This window comes from Ciconia boyciana, chromosome 3, assembly GCF_034638445.1.
Source record: "Ciconia boyciana chromosome 3, ASM3463844v1, whole genome shotgun sequence".
Classification (NCBI taxonomy): Eukaryota; Metazoa; Chordata; class Aves; order Ciconiiformes; family Ciconiidae; genus Ciconia; species Ciconia boyciana.
This window is the reverse complement of record NC_132936.1, coordinates 24672085-24694603: the sequence shown is the minus strand read 5'-3', so window position 1 is coordinate 24694603 and position 22519 is coordinate 24672085. Positions and strand designations below refer to the sequence as shown.

At 33.5% G+C, this 22519-nt stretch overlaps 1 protein-coding gene across 1 annotated transcript in view; it reads left to right on the top strand.

Annotated features, from left to right (window-relative positions):
• The window catches only part of CSMD1 (CUB and Sushi multiple domains 1), a 1308402-nt gene that overhangs the window by 1223500 nt on the left and 62383 nt on the right, over positions 1-22519 (top strand). Inside the window, exons 51-54 of the mRNA XM_072855145.1 lie at positions 3555-3749; positions 7577-7750; positions 17314-17487; positions 21646-21819. Coding sequence (XP_072711246.1) covers positions 3555-3749; positions 7577-7750; positions 17314-17487; positions 21646-21819 — 717 coding nt within the window. The remainder of the gene's footprint in view (positions 1-3554; positions 3750-7576; positions 7751-17313; positions 17488-21645; positions 21820-22519) is intronic.

Below are 22519 nucleotides of genomic sequence, written 5' to 3'. Positions count from 1 at the left end.
ATAATATATGACTTGACCTTAATCTTGCTTTTTTTAAGCTAATAATGAATTTAGTCAAAAGGGTATATTTGAACAATATAGTTCTAATTATTGCATTATAAATTCAGGTTACAGTAAGACAAAAATGCCCTTTACCTTTCTTTATGAATGTTAACTACCTCCTGAAGAATGGCAACCAAGTATCAGATGCCATTACATTTGCAAATAATAATAGCAAGATCCTGTAATTGAGATATTTTTCCATCATATACATTGTGCTTGCCTTTTTCTTCCCTTGAAACAATAATTACATTCAGAGTCACAATATTCAAGATATTCCTGGAATAACATGAGATGTACTTTTTTTTGCTTACGTAACAATCAAAGACAGGCAAAGGCTTGTAGACAGAACAACTAAGTAAAAGGCAAGAGTCAGTCTTCTGGTATTCAGATTCTAGGAAAATATTGATAGTGCAAAGGGTTTGTTGATGAGAAGAGCAAGTAAAAAGAATAATGAAATTATGAAGAATTAATCATTATGAAGAGTTAAAACTAAATGCTGAGCATATTACCACACAAATTCTTGTTTGATTTTAGTTGTTGTAATTGCAAAGACCTTGTTATATTTTTTTGGTCATTGCCACTGTTCATATAGTGAACATTTTGCTTAATGAACATTTTGCTCATGTCTTGACTAGCAAATATACCTGGGCTTATAGAACAACTTATTTTTTCGTCTTTTTTTATGGTAGTTATATCTCATTATGAATTCCCTGCTTTTGAGTCTATTCAGAATTATCAGTATATGCAGATTGTCATGTCATTAAAATGGGTAATCTTAGTCATAATTTCAAATGATAGTTATGTTTTCTGACCTATACTTTATGTAAAGCAATATTATTCATACATTTCTGTATAAAAAATACCTGGAGAAAAGAAAGAATATCTTCACATCTGCAAGAAGTTGAGATCATCCCTTATAGAGTTTCATCTATGTAAATGACAATTTAAATAGTGCCCAGCCCATAATTTGCAAGAGAGAGACCGTGAGAGGCAAATTGATGCACTCATTCATAAACCATGTGGACAAAATCAAGCATTTGTTAATAGTCTTTTTTTGTTTCTTGAAGGATGGGGAAATAATAAATCAAAATCAATCCCTGTAAAATTAAAATTTTTCCAGCAAAAGCAACAGTTTTAGTTGATTACATCAACACAGTCTAGAAGTATATTCTGTACTCAGTAACATCTTCAGTTAGAAATTGTACAATCATGTATCAGAATCTGATCATTGTTTGTAAAGTGTGCTTGCAACAAGATTCTAAGTATTTATAGCTAAAGAAAGAATAAATTACATGCTAACCTCAGTATGGAGAGGAAACATCTATGGCTTATTTACATATTCTGAAATAGCTGAGCCTCTTATCTCTAAGTGTCTTAAGATATCCCCTATGGTTAAGACTAAAATTTTTACTATTCAACTAAATAAGAAGCTTGCTTTCATCTCTGAAAGAACCAACAAAACTATTGCTTCTAAGGAGAAGTGATAAAAATGTTAAATATGAGGGGTATTAAGTACCTATTTAGAATAGTTTTTGTCTTCTGATAGACCTGTATGATTTTCTTTCCAAGGTGTTAAGTGCTTTAATATGCTTATTATATTTAACAACAAATAAGAAAAACTGTTTCTTGTTTAATAATTGATAATCTTTGAGTAGCTATGAAACACAGTTTAGTATCGGTCTCAAATTAGATTAAATTAGGAAGTAGGAAGTCCTCCTTTAACCTGGGAAACTGTTCATAACTAGTCAGAATATTGTTATAAAGGCCAAAGTGAAGAACTATTAAGTTTCAAAGTGATTGTATGCTGGCAATCCTTCCTAAGATATACTGAAAAAAATCTAAGACAATATTCTACAATTTCAACTCAATGTAACCTTATAACCTGTCATTTGGAAGTTCTTCAGATGATTTTCCTTCCTAAATTCTTACACATCTTCACAGATATGCTATGGTTCCAGCTCTGTGTTTTCTAGATGCTCGAACTTACCATGGGTAAGGTAACTATTGGAAAAGGTAGATGTGTAATTCTAGCATTATCAAAGGTATTCTGAAAACTGGTGGAAATCTAAATTTTTACAGGAATTTTTCTTCTATCACTTTCCTGTATTTCAGTGATTACATGAACTAGTCTCTTTCATCACACATTCATACTCGTGATAAAATCACTTTATACCTCTCAGACAGTGTAAAGTCTACAGAATATGTAATTATTTTTTGTCAGCTTTATTAGTCCTTTCCCTGGTAAAATGGTGTAAATTTATTATAACATAAATGAGAATCAGACTCTTCTTTTTATTTCTTGAGTATAGCTTGGGGTTTTTACACACTTCCTCATAACGCTTTTGTCTTCCCTTAAACAGCGTGGTGACTTGAGTATATTGTACAAAAGATCAGAGGTAATGATTCCTAAGTATACAAAATATTTAGAAAACTTATCACCTTTTTTTTAGCAACATATAAGAGAAACCAAAGAAGAGGAACTAAATTTCTGTCACATGTTTTTTTGTTTCTTTGTTTTTCCTCAGAAGGTACATATTTTCTCAAGTTTTGCCAGAGTAGCAGTTTTTTCTAAAGTATTCTTTGGGATATAAACAGTCACAAATTCATTCAGACTTTTTCTATAGCAGGGAAATTCTGAACAACAAGGTATAAGACACCAAATACAGCTATTTTTAAATAAAGTAATCATAAATATTTTCATAAAACTAGTCTAATCTTTACAGAGACATAGGCCCATTAAGATAGAATTCATGTCAATATCGTAAATATTGTAAATATTCTGTGTACTTTATCTTGAATTGCAAAGGATCAATTTGAATCTCAAAATATTAAAAAATGCTATATATGGTTGGTAGCTATATTAAGCCTTATGAAAAACATAAACTACAGTTCTTGTCTATTGGCAGTAACTACATTCTCTTACAAAATCTGAAATACTAAAGGCAACAGAACTGAAATCACTCTAAAAATCTCTCTAAATATTATCTTTATTTTAAATGTCAAATATTCTAAACTGGAATGTAATAATTTTCCTGAATACCCACAGTATACCGTTTTATAGTAATTAGCATTTGAACGTGTGTTAGCAGCTTTTATGGCAACCTGTTTTAAGAACTTTTTAGAGCTTTTCTAAAGTGAATATGGATAGAAAAATAAAGCATCACTTGAGCATTTGCAAAAATTACATAGCATTATTTGCTTTCCCTTTTACATCCACTGTAGTCTGTGATGTGTTTTGTTTCTTCAATTTTTAAATAAATCACATTAGAGAGCATAACTGTATGTCATTGTTCCACTGCATCTCACTAAATGAAAATGTACTACAAACTCCTTCTCAGTTTGTAATACTTACTGTATGATGTTCATTATTTTTCCTGGAACTTGTATTTCAAAAATGCTTATAGTATGCTCAGTTTTACATTGGAAAAGTTCTGCCAGTAAGGCAAGACATATATATTCTGTGAAGAAACTTAGGGGTAGAATGCTAATATTTAAGTGTCCTTTCTTCACAGCTGTCACTTGCCCCACCATAGAGACTCTGCTCTCAGAACATGTTGTCTGGAGACTGATTTCTGGGTCACTGAATGAGTATGGAGCTCAAGTCATGCTCAGCTGCAGTCCTGGATATTATTTATTGGGTCAAAGACTCATACAGTGCAGGACTAATGGAACCTGGAGTGTAGGCAATGAAAGGCCAAGTTGTAAGGGTAAGGAACATACTTGTTTACAGAATATCCTATGCTTTTTAATACATATATTTTATAAATAGTTTAAAGGGTTTTTTTAAAAATATTTTGCTATCAATCTCCTATAAGTAAGCAAATACAAAATTTTCATTAACTTGTTGAAATTAATTGATTCAAACTCTTTATGTGTAAAGTACAATATATTTCATACAAGAGCCAATGAAGTAGCAACAGAAAATCAATCTGGATGATGATCTATGTCTGACTATGGATTTATTCAACTAGATAGTGCATAAGTATTTAGAGAATAACAATATACAGAGATAATGTTATTACTTTAGAAAATTCCAGATTAGAATTAGATTAGAAGATTATATTGCTTTACCTCTTGGGTGAAGCATGAAAACTGTACTGTTGGAGAAACATGTATATAAGCTTTTATAAGGTCTTCATATGAAAGTATGATAAATTACATCAGTCCTGACTTTGGATGTTTAAAGATTTAGACATTCTTTTAGACATTCATTTAGACCTTGACATTCTCAGTGGGATCATACAGTTGTCAAGGGTTACAATGTCAGAGTCTTAATGAATCCCCCCAAAACTTCATTTCTTCTTTTTCCAAGGTGTTATTTGCTTTTGTTGGAGAGGATATTTGGCACATCAGCTAGTTCTGCTACCCTTAAAGCAGAAACTTTTCCTACATTATGGTAGTACTTACAGGCTCTCTTTCAATGCCAGGGCAGCACAGAAGATCCCAGCATCTGAAGGAAAAAAGCCAACTGACAGGCCTAGCATATTAAGCAGAACTAGAAATAAAATTTAGGCATTCAGTTTTTCAGAGTAGTATGTCATTTCAGTGAGATATTAAAATTTAGTATTTCATCCTGAAAGAGATGTTTTATTTTCTTTTTAGAAAGTGACTTCTTTTTTTTAATATTCAGTGAAGTTTCTAATGTTAGAAGATATTTGAGAATGGCTATGCTGAAACAAGCTGAATCAATAAGAGAATTGTTATGACAGCACCGTAGGAAAGAATTCTTGGGATCAGGTGAACAGTTTACTAAATTATACCTTCTGAAATTTTTCAAACAAAGGGAACAGAATCATTCCGCTCTGTCAAACTCTGTTAAGTCTGCAGGCATGTCGATAATACCTTATGATAAATGGTACCAAAAGTATTTCATATGATTCTGTGATAGTGATAACGGAATGAACATAAACATCAGGTAGCTTTTCATATTCCAAATAAATGATTGAGCAAAACCTTCAGTATGATGTACACATTGTGACAAACAGAAGACAAAATTAATTTGCCTAAATACGAGCTCCTAATGTCATATGAGACAAATTACAGTATCTAAGCTGCTAGATACTAAAGAGAACTTGGGAGAGATTCTCAACCTTCTTCAACAGCAGCTGGAGGCTAGACAGAACACCCAAAGTCATCTCAGATGGTACTGAATCACTCCCAAGGGTGATTCAAATATAAGTTGATGCAATCTCTCACCAGTACTGGGAAGTGTGTGGCTACAAACCTAAGGCATGGAATTTACAGAGGTGGTATTAGAGAATGATGCTAGTGTAGAAAAAGAAGAACAAAGAAAAGAGAACAAAGAAGGATGTACACCATTTAACTAAAAATAATATAAAACAATATTTATTTTCTAGAAAAGAAAAAAAATATTTAAGATGTTTTTAGAACAAGGCTGAGTTACCTGTAACAGCAATCAATGTGATACATGCATGAAAGCAGTGTATTTGATCTTATCTAAATTATGATGGGTTGTGAAATTATGTCGGTTCTGTTTTATTCTGTGAGTTTTGTTTTGAGAAAATTTCCTTTTGAAATTATTCAGTTGGAGAAATAAGGTGCCTCTTCTATATCTCTTTTAAACCAGTAATAGCTATATCAATTTTCTTTTCAAATTTAAAACTAGTGAGTTTTTTATTCTATTAACTGCAATTGTGCCCTTTTCCTTTTGTGCACACATACTAAAAAAAAATGGTTTTGTATTTGCTGCCTGATATGCAGCTACTGTTCAGCTGCTGAGAAGTCCTTGAACAGCTAGTTCCTGACCAACCTCTACAATTACAGAATTTTTATGTAAGTTGAAAATGAGGTGACTGATATGGGATGCAGTTAACCAAAAGCAAAGTATTAGGTATATACAGAAATCCAAGGAGTTGCTGACTGAAGATACATTAGTGTATTTATAAGACAGGTACATTATTTTGCCCTCTGATAGAGGACTGATTAGGATTTAATTATGGCAAACTTAATCCCCCAAGAGATGTTCAGTAATACTTCCATTGGATATGGATCATTAAGATTCAGAAATACACTATAGAGTATTTTGAGAAGTCTACTGTTTACTTTCTGTCTGTCATTCAAATGCTAAGAGTAGGTTATGTAAATATAGATTCTAGCTGTTTATATTTCTGAAGCAGCAGGAAAGCTAATTGAAACACTGATGATAAGGCATTTATATCATATTTATCAATATCTACTTGTGAATAGTACCTCTAAAGGAATTGTGAAACATCATATTAAGGGGGTTTTGGATTAAGAGAGACCTAACTAGTAAATTTATTTTATTTGCTTAAGAATATGCTGAACAGCTGCCTAACAAATCATGGGGTGGCTCATTATTCATGTAGTTTAGTTATTTTTAACTGGAATCACTGTAATGAAAAATAATAAAGCATTTGTAATATGTTTAGAACAATTCATTCTATTGCATTTTAGGAAAATAATTTGATTTTTTTAACATATGCATAAGTGTAATTAATATTCCGCATTAGCATTGGAAGTTACAATGTTATGCTACTCCACAAATTACATTAATGTGACTTGATTGTAGTCGAAAGGAGTCTTATCCACCTCTGGAAACCTTATCTGCATAAGAAACTTTGATCACATATATTCTGATTATGACTGAGTTAACTGCACAGTGGTACATACTTGATTTTATCTACCTAATTCCATGTGGTTTTCTACAGTGAACCTTTTAAAATATAGAAGAATGTGGCCTTGAGATAGGAAGTTTTCAGATAGGAAGTTTTGTTGTGATTAACATGCTTTTGAAAATAAACCCATGATTTATGCTAACATATAATAAAATAAAATTGAAGATCTTGAAGGCATTGATCTGCATCTTAAATTACAATATTGTTAATATATTTTTCTTGAAACAAGAGACAAGACAGAACAGTTTTAATTAAATTAATTTGATACATTCTTAAAAGGTAATTTTTCATGTGGTGCCTGTAATAGCTGTGGTGCCTGTTGCAGCTGATGCTACAGAAGGTTTCTGTGATAATGGGTCAAGTCTAGCCTTAAGAAAAAAACAGATTTATATTTTTAGCAAGTAAGCTACCATATACGTTACCTGATTATGAATAGTGGTGGGGAATAAGAAAAAACACAGTTCATAACAATTCAGGGTACTACATGTTAAAAAAAGATAATATCTTCAAGCAGACATAACACTTAAAATGGCCGGGGAAAATATATTTGAGGAGTGGTGAGGAGTATGTACGCATGGCATATAACTGCAACCTTCCCGGACATTCATGTAATTCTCTTGTTTCAGAACTGGAAATATAGATTGGGTTTAAGCTGCTGTGAAGATGTGAAGATATACTAATTAATTTTCAGATTTAGAAGAAGCGTTGCTAAATCAAGCGTAATTTTCAGCCCTTACTGTGGAATACAACTCTTATATTTATTCCTATTACGTTTACTTCTTAAGAAAATGTGAGGCGATATATTGTCTTCCAGTCTAAGAAATTATGAAAAGTATTTTCATATTTCCATTTGTTCTGTTGTTTGGGTTTTTTCCTAGTTATCTCCTGTGGTGGTCTTCCATCTCCACCAAATGGAAATAAGATTGGAACCTTAACAGTGTATGGAGCTACTGCAATATTCACCTGTAACACAGGATACACATTAGTTGGTTCTCACGTGAGAGAATGCTTGGCAAATGGTCTCTGGAGTGGTACTGAAACCCAATGCCTAGGTAAAAAACAAATTTCTGTTTTTTCTTATGTTTTGTTTTGTTTTAATCAAGCACAGTATCAAGTACTGGAATTCAGCTCTTATCAAGCAACAACATTTTTAAGTCAATGAAAAATAAAGGTATCTTAAATGCAGAAATATTGCATACTGGATATGATTTTATACTACTCTACTAGCATATAACATTTAATTAGAAATTAAATTGTATTTGATGTTGTTAGAATGCTTTTTGGACCAGGAGGGTTTTTTAAGTGACTCAATTGCCCACTTTTGCAGTACTTTGATTTGGTTTGTGGAACATTCACAGGGTGTGTGATTAAACTAAGCTGGAAGATGAGCATCAGTTCAGGAGTATTCCCAGTGCATTCCAACTACAAATGAGCTTTCAGCATATTGAGCATTCAGTTAAGGGGAGACAGTCCAAAGTAAAGCAAAACCAACACCCTTCCAAACCTTGAGATGTATATAGTTTGGACCTTAAGTTCTCACCCCAACTCTTTCATTCTTCAGATCCACTCATATTGGTTTGCATTCCTAATATAGACATAAGAAAACAGTTTTCTTTTTTAGTCTCCTTTGGGGCTCAGCAGTGGGTGTATTCTTGCCTGTGGACAATATATTTATTTCTGGAATCTTTTATTTGCTTTGTCTACCTTCATTTTGCAGATTTTCTTCTTGCCCCACAGCTGAATGTACTCAGTTGCTCTCAGAAAAGGAGGAATCTCTTCTTTCTTATCCAGAGTTCAACTTCACTTAAAAAGCAGATTTCTTCTCTGCTGCCTAGCCACATCCTTTTAGCAGAACATGTAGTATTCCATGCCTATCTAGTACATATTAACTAAAACAGTTTGACCACCTATCATATGCAAGAATTGAATTGTTTTACAGAGGAAATAATTAATTATTTTTTAAAAAAAACAAAACCAAGTACAGTAACTAAGATATCATTATCCAGAATAATCCATATTCCTGCTTTTTTGCAGCAATTAAACAGTAAAAGCATTGTTTTATAATGAAACGGTAGTAGCTGTAACATGATTGTCAGAAATCATTCTCTATCGAGAACCCACTTCTTGTAAAATTTTCAGGTAGGCTAGAGCAATGTTTGACTAATTAGATGCATGTCTAACAGTAACATTTGGCTTAAAGCTTTTAAATAAATTATGCTGATTCATTTCAAAATTATAATATCCCTTGTCCTCCCACTCTGTAGAAACATTAAGTTTTTAAAAAGTAGATTAACATGAAAATTCTGCATGTGAAATATAAAATGCCAGTTATCTTCCTCCGACCTTGGTATATTGAAAACATGTAATTAAAAGAATGTGGATAGATATCCAGATTTTGCGGTATGTCATGAAGAACAACATACTTTTGTCCTGTCTGAAGAAATGAATTCAAATCAAAACTGAAAAAAAACTTTTTCTAAGCCTCACTTCTTCATACCTTCATGCTGTCTGAAGAATCCCTGATGTTGTCAATTCCATGAACCAAGTCAAAAAAACCCTGACATCTACATTTACAATAAGTCAATATGTTACAAGTGTCAATATGGATCTGTGAGAAAGAAGTTTTACATATACATAAAGAACTGATAACAAAAGGTTGCCAAGCATTCTTAGACACCTGGATTCATTCTTAACTTTCTAAATATCAATACTGTTACTGTCTCTCTGTGTTCAGGTAGACATACATATGAACTTTGGCATATCAGGTTGCTGGTGCTCATTACCTTATAGATATAAGTGGTAAGTAGGTAGTCTATGCCATCATAAAGGATATTTGCAGTTATTGAACTTTCAGTTCATGCTCTCACCAAGGTGCAAAACTGAAAGAAATGGCTACAGTACCTCTGAGCAAAATGTAGAAAATCAGAGCTGCATTTTAAAACACAGCAACATTCATATGGTAGAATTGGTAGAATATTATATTAAAAGAAAAGAGGAACATCTGCATCACAATAACCAGGTGTGATGAGACCACATAGAAACTCAATCATGTCTTCAAAAAAACAATTTTCAAGTATCATAAATTTCATCTTAGCAGGTTATTAAGAAAATTAAATAGCAAGTATCATTAGATAAGCATGATTTTTAACAGAGTACTAGTGACAACATCCTGCATTGCTGGGGATCTTTAATGCCTGAATATACTTCTAGAGAAAATATTTTGAAACAGGTTGCAAGCCACAAGATAGTAATGCACTAACAGACAAAAGCATGATAATTTAATCTTGATGAAAAAGAATGTGGAGTTATCAGCTGCATATTAACTCTATTCTTCATCCATATAGAAAAGGCAATTTGATGGGGTATAGGTGAAATACAGAAATGTGGGAGTCTTCTCTCAGAGGCAGGGATAAAATCTCAGTCTTTGTGTCCTGCTTGCTATGTTGATTGCCTTTTCTTCTTTCAAATTCAGACACTAGGCTGCAGCAGCAAGGAAAATGAAGACAGAATCTTTTCAGAAAAAAATAGCATGAGATCATGTAATTCAGATCTGAATTAAGGTTTTGTAATCTTTGATCATATATTCCTGATTGATTCTTTCATTTTGCAACAGTAATGTTTGTAGTACAATTTTTGTGAAGATAGTTTTACAGTATGTCATCTCTTAAGATATGGAGTGTTCAGAACTAGTGACCATTGTCTCACAGAGCTAACCTATCTTCTAAATGGCAGTTCATTATTAGTGAGTTCCCTGCAAGATGTAGTTGTTTCTGGCAAATTTTGTGAAAAGGAAAAACACTTCTCTGGCTTCGTATATTTTCAATTCCATACACTTTATTTTTCAATTTAAAATATATTGTATTAAGAATAATGTCATCTTGAGGTAAGAAATACTGGCATAAATGGAGTATACTTTAATTACTACTTCTTTTGATATTTAGAGCAGTAAAGGAGTAAAATAAATCTTTTTTCACCTAGAAAAAAGAAGTCCACTGAGGTGCTGGTTAGGGGAATGCTATACTTCAGCATTACTTTTTCACATACATAAGTTCATCAGTTCCACAATGGAACTAGGTAAGAGGTTTGTATGTGAAGACACATCAGCTTCCTGATGGTGTCAGGTTATCCTTGGACTGAGGCTGACCAACAAGATGCTGGAACTGCAACTGTGAAGATCCAACAGCCCTAAATTTGCATGTGCAGGAGTATCTTCCTCAGCCCCTTCTTCTGTGGCAAACATGCAAGCTATATTGTAAAAAAAGAGCCACTACCCCTCATTTTTTTGCAGCATGTTATACCATTCATTGCCAGTGTAGTGCCTGACACCTGCATATAATAATTTCAAGCATAATGATATGTGTTAGCATTCATTCATTTTAACTAACCTGAAATACCACTTCATCATCTGATCAATAATAATAGTATTTAGCACTTATGTACTGCTTTTGTTTTTTGAAAGGCTATACACACAGGATAATTTGGCTGCCAACATATACAAACTAAATAATATACAAATTTCAATGGATTCTGTTTGTGTTATAAATAACTCTTGCCCATGGAAGGCTGGAAAAGATTTTTTTCTTCTGTTCTGACTACTGAGAAATATATTTTACCACTGAACACCCCAGAAGATTAACTCTCTATGGTAGCCATAAATTTAGATTCAAATAGTGTAGGGATGGAGAAGAACTGATCAGTACAGGACTTACATAGTGAACAATAGCAGTTTATTCTCAAAGTCAGTTTAAAAACTACACACAGTGAAGCTTTTAACTCTTTGAGAAACAGCTAATAAGTTTACTAGATCTCATAGTTAGGAAAGACTGTCTCTATATACAGCTTGAATTTCATTTATATGAATTCATCCTTTTCTTCTCCAGGAGTGATTTCCTGTTGGATTTTGTCTTTTCAGTTTTCTACAAATCCATTTCAGTTTCCTCCTGCAGGAACTCTTACTGCAGTAAGAGCAATGCTTGTCTTATGATACTTCCCAATTCTTTTTCTAAAAAATTTGACGGACTTTGGTTTCTATTTGATGTATCAGATTGATTGCATTGCTGAATGCAGCCCTATGCTTAGAACTGTTAAATGCATGGATCTACCTCACTAGACAAAAAAGATCACATTTAGAGCTGCAAGGTTGTTAATCACTACTTAGTCTTTGCTATTTCAAAATCAAACAAGCTCTATAGTGCCAAAAATACCGCACAGCTCCGAGTGTGAAAGTCTATATTTGAGTTATCGCATGCTGCAGAAGGTTGTATTTTTGCTACTAAACCTCTTTCTGCCTCTCTACATTCTCTCACATAAGGAATATTCACACCATGTACTTTAGGCGCCTAATTTAGATGCAATTTAGAGTACAGTCTAAGATCCTAAATTCCCAACAAGGTCAATGGAACTATGCAGGCTCCTCCAGAGAGCAATTCAGGAAAAGTAAATTTGTAAATTTTAAAGCTAGATGATGTGGATGCCACCAGTTGTGTATTCCTAAATTTCAAGGACAGCATGCACCAAATTTATTTCAGAGGTGCCTTTAGGACTTACCTGAAGCCTGTGAAAATCAGGAGGCAAACACCCAGGGAGCTCTGAATGAGCCTTTCCATTTCAAAGGAATAATAATAAGTCAGAGATGCTTTTTACCTACACTGTACCTGCATGAATGTAATTCAGGACAGCTATAGATGAAAATAAGTATCACTTTATGTTATCCACTGTTCTGTGTAGAATCAATTTATGATTTCAGGCCAGCTGAGTACGCTAATTTCTGTATCTCAGGAAAGGGTTTGTCAAATCCTTATTATTTGTCTCAAAAGAAAGCTAAAACAAATGACTGTAGTTAATGAGTCCAAGACTAAATATGAGACCTAAGTCTTTAGGTAGTTAGTATTACATATATTTTTTCTTAGTTATAAAAGGCTAAATATGAATCGTTAGGCAAGATTTTTTTCTATTTCTCTCAATTACTCACACTGCTCATATGAATATCTCTTCCCTTTTTTTCTTTGAAGAATAATTGCACCTGTAAGTCACAAAACATATGTTTGTGTGCGTGCCTTGTGTGTGTGAGTGACAATACATACATGTAGGGAATAGATTAAATAGGGAGCATTTAAGGGTTTGCTTAACTCCATTTCTATTATTGGTGACATTTAATGATGGACAGAAGTGTTTTCCTGAACAGATTTTTTTTCCTGACTTTTTATAACTTTCAGGTGCAAAACTATGCATAAACAAGTCAAGGACATACTTTAAAATCTAAACTTAAATATAATCTACTCCATTCCATTTTCATTAATTTTAGCATATTTTTTTTCCAAAAAAAGTAAGAATTCCATATCTTATGTAATTCTATAATGTATATAATTCTCTACATTTGTCAGTGTGAAATAATGCTGCTGCTGACTGTGCTTGTGTAAAAATATCTCATCCTGTAATTGATAACTCATAGGTAAACTGCAATATGATATGGTGATATTTTCTGATATTTAAAATTCTTATTAAAATAAAATAAAATTATTTGTATCTTGCTTTCCAGGTCTTTTAGAATAAAACTACTGAACCAGCCTTGAGCCATGTGAACAATTTCCTTAATTCTTGAAAGCATATTTTATTAAAAAATCTAGCAGCCTCCTTAATATTCTTTTAATCTAATTTTACTTGATGGGAAAATTACATACATTTTGTGTTATTGCAGTGCTCTTTCAGTTCTTGAGTGATTGGAATATTTAATCTAAATGAGTCAAAACTCACAGAAAATTAATTAAATCCACTAGCTGAAATGATCTGTAAATGAAATGACTCACATAATAAGTCCAGCAACTTGTTAAATCCCCATTTAAGAGAAAGTACATAATATTTTGTATTTTGCATTATGCCAGTTGGCACATCTCAGCTATCTTTTGTCTTGACATTTCCGGTGGTTCCCTGTGTTTGGCATCAGTGCAGCAACTGGTTTTCAATTCTTCACTATTTAGGTCTAGAAAAATTTAAAAAAATCAAATGTATTCCATTCTATTTTGTATAAATACAGCTTTTTTCTTCCCATTTTGCATCTGTTTCATAGATTTCCTTTCCCAAAATCTGCAATTGTCCCAGTTGCCTGAATGACAATTTTCAGAATTGTCCCAATGCCTGACTATTTAGGCCCATGCAGAATTATTTTCTTTAGGAGAAGAAATTCTGATTAAAACTGAGGTATACCTCTGCTCCTGTACATGGTTCATCTAGGCTGTAAATTAGCCAGAATTTTTTACTCCTAGTAGTACAGCTGGGGGGGAGAGATGATAAAGCAGTAGAGGGAATCAATTAAGGAACTACTCAAACTGAACTAATATCTGTGATTTGACAGGATAAGTCTGAGGTGATGGCATATGTCATTGTAAGGCCGCTTTCTACCATACTTGAAAGGTGGGAACTACTGCAATTACTGAAAAAAAACCCCAAGTATAACATCAGATTTCCAAAGAAGGCAAGAGGCTAGCTATTTCACCTCAGTCCCTGGAAAAAATTAGGGAGACAGTAATAGGAACTAAGTCCATTTCCAGGCATACGGAAAACAAGAAAATAATTGGGGACAGGATGGAACAATCAAAAGCAAACCTTAATAATCTTACTGCCTTCTAATGACTGTCTCATCGGATGTAGATTTCAGTAGATTTCAGCAGTAGATTTCTTTCATTTTGTGTTGTAGCAAAACTTTTGAAACAGTCTCCCATAGTATCCTTGCAGCCAAATTGAGAGGACAGGGACTGGATGGGGGGACTACAAAATGGGTGGAAAACTAATTGAACCACCAAACTCTGAGGGTAGTGTTTCATGATTGAAAGTATGACTAGTAGCCAGTGGATACTGAGGATGAATACTGAGACCAATACTATCCAGCTTCGGTCAGTGACTTGGATAACAGGTTGGGGTGCAGCCTCAGCAAGTTTGAGGATGACACTAAATGATGCGAGAACAGTTGATGTGCTGGATTGCAGTATTGCTAGACAGAGGGACCTTGAGAATAGGGAGGAATGGGCCAACAGGAAGCTCATAAAGTTCAACAAAGACAAATACAAAATCTGGCACTTTTCCTGGAATAATGCCATTCATGGGTATCAGCTTGGAACTGACTGTGTAGAAAGAAGCTTTACAGAAAGCAACCCAGGTGACCTAGTGGAGAGGCTGAACAAGAGTTAAAAGTGTGGCCTTGCAGTAAAGCAGATCACAGGCTGGACTGTATGAGCAGCAGTGTAGTCAGCGGGTCACAGTTATTATTTCCTCTTCAGTACTCGTGGAAAACTGTGTGTAGTTTTTGTGTCCTCCACCATACAAGAGATACTGGAAACTGAAGCAAGTCTGGGGCCCATTAAGGGGCTAAGGGCTGGAGTATGTCATAGATGAGGAGAGGCTGAGCAAGGCTGGAAGAGAGAAAATGGTAAGGGGGATCATATTACTGATTCGGGCTGAGAACAATAAGGTAAATTATTCCATGAACCATTTCAAGGAGAAAAATATACTCTCAATGTCCTTGTTACTCTCTATTGCCATACTCCCTGTCAGGGGAAGAGTAGCTGTATAAGTTGCATGTCAAAAGCTTACATTCATACTTTCTTCCACAAATTTACAGAACAATATCACAATGTCTCCTTAAAAACATCAATGATCTTACAATTAAGATTATTATAATAATCCTATATGTATGAAACAAGTAATCAAGTGGCATGTGTTTTACTCTTCTAGGGTTTTAAAAGAACCATTAAATATAAATGAAATATACTGTCTAGCATTATTAAAAGGACTTTAGTAGAAAGGATATTCAATCCCACAGAAGCTAAGTTACAAACAAGCCTGCTGTTGATGGATACATCAACAGATGTATCCATCCTGCGTGAAACAGAGCAGCACACACACCCATTCTAGCAGCAGTCATGAGCCCCAGGTCCCTGTCCTCACATCTCAAAATGAGGACTTAGCTTAGTTTCAGATGAAGTTATTACTAGTTGTAATTAATCAGTGTCACCAAAAAAATGAACTTTTTTCTCCTCTTTAATCAATAAAGGGAAATAGTTTCCTGCTCAGCAACTCTATTTTCAAACAGAATGAAGAATCTAGAGAGAATAAAATCATTACTTGGCTTCCTTAGTGCCAAGAGCGCTATTGCCCTGGAGTAATGCATTCTGGATTGTTTAACAGCAGCTGATAAAACTAAGGAGGAAACAGGGCTGGTACACATTCCTTCCTTTCTGTGCCTCTGTGCCTTTCTTGCCACAGCTGGAGGAGGTGGCTAGTTCAAAGAGTGCTGACCAAACTGGAAAACAATATAAAGAGTTTATTATAATTTTGACATGAATATGAATTTCTAGGCACAGAAAAGGCATTAAATATGTCAGTTTAGCCAAGAATCAGCTGAAGATAACATAAAGGTGGTTATTATTTGGAAATAATAAAAACAAATAACACTTTTTATGATTCAGTACTAAAAGCCATTAATAAATAAACATCAACTTAATTGTAGAAACTGGAGCTGAACACTAGGAAATATTTGAATATAACGATATACTTAGCTGTAGAATTTTTTAATTTTTTTTTAAGAAGTCTATGTAGAAACTTGCTTTCTATGTTGCAGGCTTTAAGTTAGACTGGAGAACATTTCTATTTATAAATTCATAAACATAAACAAACATAAACATAAACATAAATATGGGCCTAAAAAGCATTGTAAAGGAGCTAACATAGCTAAGTGGGACATATCTACATATCTGAAATAATTCAGTGTTTCTGCTCTTGAAGGCAATAGACTGACTGTGATCCCACATAAATTATTTGTTTTCTTTATTTTTTTTTAAATTAGTTTTGGGGTTTTTTTGTTTTTTTAAATTTGATTAGTCTTAGGATCTGCCTACTGATGTCTGAAGACCTGCTAGTGAGAAATCAGTTATTTGTTGGACACATATAATAACAAGGGCTATTTTGGTCTAATAAAATAACAACAGGACAGGCAAACGAGTATGAAACTTGATCATCTCTCCTATTAAATCATTAGAGCAATGCCTAGACATGTTTTTGGCTAAGATTCTCCAAGACAATTTCCAAGAACGATTCAAATTAGCTTAAACCAGTACTGATCTTGGTAGGCAGCTTGCTAGCAGCTGTGCTGGTCTGGAGGGCAAAAGTTAAAGAGTTAAAGTTGAGAGTTGAGAGTTAAAGACCTTTTAATTCACACTTCTTTGAGGGAAAAGGCAACCTTACTGAGGCAAAGGGGAAAAAAAAAATCTGTGTTAAAATTGACAATTTTGTAACAATTAAACTGAATTATTTGTAATTTCAGACATTTGCAATTTACATTTTCCAGACATTCTTCTGACAAATTTGTCATTTCTGCAACACAATCTGCAGAAACTATACATAGGAAAATTAAAACTATTTGAATAGCACTTCACCCTAAAAAAGCAGAAATATCACCTGTAGTTTTTAGCCTCAGAACTTGTTCTGTACAGTGCAGTATTTGAATCTAATATATTGTTTATTGAAAGCAAGGATTAAATTTTGTTTTCCTATCAGCATTCTTGTAAATGTTGGCAAGGTTTTTAAGAATATATGTTTTTGATGGGTTGTTCTTTTATTGTAGCTGGCCACTGTGGTTCTCCGGATCCAATTGTAAATGGTCATATTAGTGGAGATGGTTTCAGTTATCGCGATACTGTAGTCTACCAGTGTAATCCTGGCTTTCGACTTGTTGGTACATCTGTCAGAATTTGCCTACAGGATCACAAATGGTCTGGACAAACTCCTGTTTGTGTCCGTAAGTATCATTAATTTTTCACTGAATTATTACTACTATTTTAAATGCAATTGAACATTAACAGTGGATTGGATATTCAAAGGTGTTCGAATGAGGTGCTCAGATCAGATATTTATTGGACCTATTTTCAATTACAAGGGTCATTATGTCTAATCCAGTTTCTAACCTAGCATAGCCTGAATAACTATATCCAGTAATTTCTGATTTCTGTTGTTTCAGAAACAGGATGACAGAGGCATTGAAGTGAGTTGAACAGCAGGCTGCAACTGTATAACTTCATCTATCTCTTTATCTCTCTTTCTCCAGGCATAATTTCTATGTCAAGTGTGGGCTTACTGAGCCTCTCCCCTATTTTTTCTCCAGGAATACCAAAATCCCTTGGTCTAATATCATTGTTTGGTGGGTAAAGCTGGAATACTGTTCATCTGTGTAGTTTTGATGGTGGTTGCCCATTTTTCCAAGTTGGCCTCCTAATATTTACCACTGCAAGCCCAGGCATGGTATTGGATTATACCACATCTGTTAGAAAAAATATTAACTTTTTTAGTCCCTTTAGTGGGATTTTTTTTTTTCTCTTAATTCAGCTGCTTTTGAAAGTTCCATAATTAATTATTGGAATTGTTGAGTCTTTCATACTGTACTTCCTTCCTCATTGGTATGGCAGGTTTTCTGACATGTTCTGAACCATCAGCCATTTAATCAAAGTCTGATTTATCTGCTTTTTATTCTACTACTTTATTGCATAGTTTATTTTATTATTCTTTTTCAGTGTTAATAAGGTTTCCCATTTTTATATGATTTTTGTTATTTTGAAAGGAGCATTTATATAAATGATTTTAATTTTGTAATTTTTTAAGATGTCTGCAATTCAGACATATTTTTGTCTACACAGAGATAGTCAGCTATACTGAGATGATCAGCTTTTCTGTTCAATCCATGTTAGTATCTTTGTTTCATTTCTGAGAAAATATATTACTGGTAAATCATTAGATTTAAAATGTTCAGTATTTTCTTTCTTAGTGGTAAAATGAAAATTTCTATGTGTATACAGCTGCAGGAAATATCTGCCAAATGTCATCGTCCTTTTAAAATCCTATTTATATCTTCAAGTGATTTATATTCATCAAAGGAGAAATGCCACCAGCTAGCATTATTACTTTCAGTGGATTAATTTTACCATGCAGTGAATAAAATCCCTTCAAAAGAAAGGGGCAAAGCTGATGGGGGGTGGGAGGCTGTTTCTTTCTAAATTGATATTATCATTACTGTTATGAGAAGAAGTGGCAGCAATTTCTGTCATTATAGGTTGCCTAATACTTTCCATTGCAACACGGGTTTCTTTTGCTTATAACTCTGCCAGACTAAAGAGCCATACAAGACAATTTTTTTTTATGTCAGCATCCAAGCTTCAGATTATTTTCCTACATTTATTTATTTATTTATTTATTTACAAAAAAATTATTGTAAAAATGGCTCTCTTATTTCTGAGAAGGAAAGTAAAAACATGCTGTTTACCAATGCTAGAAATGTGGTCCCTAATGTGATACTGAAATGGTCTTCTGACTGAGCAGTGTGGATCAGGAACTAGAAATATGCAGAGGTACCATAAAGAAGTTAAGGGCTGTGCCCCTGAAAATTTACCACAAATTGGTCTATATTTTGTGAGATTTTTACAGAAGATCATGCATGCTTTTATATTTCTAATTGGCTTTGAAAGGAATTTCAGAATTGTAAGTACTAGACAGTGTAATCTTCAAAAAATACTCTCTAAGCAAGTACTCAGAGTACTCCACCCATGACTACTTTAGCTTCTTATTTTCATATGAAAGTCAGCCTTCTTAATCTTGCACAATTTGTGACACACAAGTGTTTCCCTATCTCTTTACTGGATAACCAGTTGGACCTTGGACCACACTTTAGCCAAATATTTTCTGAAAGATCTTTTCATTCGTGGTTTATTGGGAGTTAACATGAAATGTGAAGAGTCTGATTAGTTCCTTGTGAGTAACAGCACAACAAAAATCAGGAGAGTAACCTTTTTTACTGAAAGTATTAATGATGACCAAAACATAGGCTTAGTTACATAGCTGGGTACTCGAATGGATTTTTTTCTTGTCCAAATACTATCAGTACTACCATTATTTCTTCTGGGTTACATATTTTCTGTGGTGAGATGGAAGTCTCCAGGGTTTAAGAAAGATACTGTGTTAAACACTGGAGTATATATTTGGGAGTTATATTACATTAAGTAGGTTGACCTCTTTGTAATAGGGAAATGTGTAATTCCTTAGCGAGTATTGATTTCAGACATGCCAAGTGCATCTTCCCATGACATATTTAGGACTAAGTGTGTGTTTGGATACACGTTGTGCATGCATGCATACAATTGTGTGTGCATGCATGCATAGGGCAGATATTTATATTAGGATGCAGGAGGGAATTTGCAGTTCACCATTTAGATGACATAAAAACAACAGCAGTAACCTTCATTTGAAATGTTTTGGCTACTGCTTAGGTAAACAATATTAAATTGATTGCATAAAAGCCTAGTGGTGATTGAAAACAATATAATGCCAAAATTATCTACTTTCCTTTTTTTTTTAAAAAAAAAGATACTTTTAAGTACTTGCTACAGTGTGAATCCAACTGTTGCAGTGTTGATCAGTCAACAGGTGAATGATATCTAGTAGCTATAATGGAGTAGTGGCAGAACTAGATGCAGTGATTAAGATCTCAGTGTCTGAGATCTTTAGTTTTTGGAAGGTGTTACAAAAACGAGCATCCTGTCAAGAGTAATAAGGTCTAAACAGGAACTGACTGACTAGGGTATGCTTTTGTTGAAAAGGGCAATTGAAGATAATTATCCTTCATTATCTGAATTTTTACAAGAGGCCTAAATTTTGTGTTTATTAAATTAAACCTATGGCATATAATTTGTTCAGGAAACTGCAGAAAGTTTAAGGTAATAGCATTTTTTAAAATGTAATAGGTTTTTATATACAAATTATGTTAACTGATTTAGTATGGACCTGGAAATTGCTTTATTTATTGAAACTTGATCATCTGTAACAGTTTAAAAATGCAACAACTGGGCTAGAATAAAGTTGATCCTGTGCATGTAGTAAGATTTTATTCTGATGTTTAGGGTTTCATCTTCAAATGCTGCAAATGGTGCAGAAAGGATTCAAGAGATTTAAGTAGATTTAATTACAAAATTAAAGAGCTAAATACATAAGTCTGTATACAGGATGGTGTGTTATTTAATTCCCAAAGATTGGGTACTGTTGAAAATACTGTTTCACAGTTGAACTCCATGATAAAATAAAAAACCCCACATTTAAATTATTTTTCACTTTTCTCTTCAATTAAAAAAAAAACAAACCGCAAAGTAATAAAGCAAAAGATAAACCTGTGTATTGAGTATGATAAACATCACTAGCACAATGTTGAAAAGTTATACATTCTGATTTTATATTGTCAGTATTTATGCTTTTCTATAATTTTCTATATTATTTTAATGTCTTGGCATGTCCAAAGCTAGAGCTTGATCATAACAAGTGTATTTTATAAGTGCCATTTAAGCATAATCAACACATGTAATACACATAATGGGAAATTTACTCCCAGCAATGATTTCTCTATTGCCATAAGAAAATCTGATTAAAAGGATCACTACTTCGGTAAAGCAACTCAAGAACTTTGGAACAGGAATGCTTCAGAGCTCCAGAATGCTATGAAGCAGTACATCAAATTCAATTTGGTTAGCCCTACTACATTTTGAAGCTTGCAGGGAAAAAATTTTTTTTTTCATTTGCATTAGTAGGAAATATAGTGAACTCTACATTTTTTAAGGTCTAATACATATCAGATGAGTGTCAAAATGCATATATATATATAAAAAAAATTATTTCTATTACAACTTTCATCATAAGGTAAAAAGTAGATTCTAAAAGTTTTATTGAAAAATTAAGATTTTTCTCCTGGCAGTTAAGAATTCTGAATAAATGTATCCTATTTTTTTCTTAAATGTCTTGTATAATTATAAAAGACAAATTCAGAAGAAAGAAAATAAAAAACAAGAGAGCTCCAACCTGCAAGTGATTCCATGGAACAGTACTTTTCAGTTAGACACTAGCCTGCCTATTTTTCTTTTAACAGCAATCACATGTGGACATCCTGGGAATCCAGCTCATGGAATGACTAATGGCAGTGAGTTCAATTTAAATGATGTTGTAAATTTTACTTGCAACACTGGGTACTTACTTCAGGGTGCTTCTCGAGCACAGTGCCGAAGCAATGGGCAGTGGAGTAGCCCTTTACCCAACTGCCGAGGTAAGAAACTTTCTCATACATTCTCTGCCTCTAATGACTTATTTCAGACATGATTCTTTACCCTGCCTTCAAAATATTGGGCTATAATTCAGAAACCTGACCTTTAGGAACTTATTGCCACCTTTATTTGAGTTTTTGCATTTCTATATTGGAAAATGGAGTTAGGGCTGAGTATTGGGGAAGCCTAGGCTTTTCAGTATTTTGCCTCAAAATTCTCAGACTGCAATCCCTAGCATTTAGTTTATAGACATATAAAGTGTACTTTGTATCACAAAAGTTATATTACATTAATAAACCACAGTTAGCTATCTAGTCTGAATTCGGTACACTAGAGTACAGTTTCCATAAATGGTCCATTACTCCTACTAAAACATAGTTAGGCAAATGAATATTCATGCATCAAAACACTATTAATTCTTCTGTAATTCCTAGCAATACCTGAGAGATGTTCATAACTTTTGTACATGTGAAACCTGACCTTTCTTTGCCTAGAAAAAAATGATAAAGTAAGATTTAATTCTGATTGGTTTTTTGCTAAGATGTATCTGAACTTGATTACTAGTATGCTCTGGGTAAGATAGAGATGTTTGAGAGATGACAATGAAGCAAGGGTTTGTGTTATGAAGAAACCTGTGTATCAAATGTACATGTTAGGGAAGGACAAAAAGAAACCATTTTAAAAACCAGTCCAAAGTTCTCA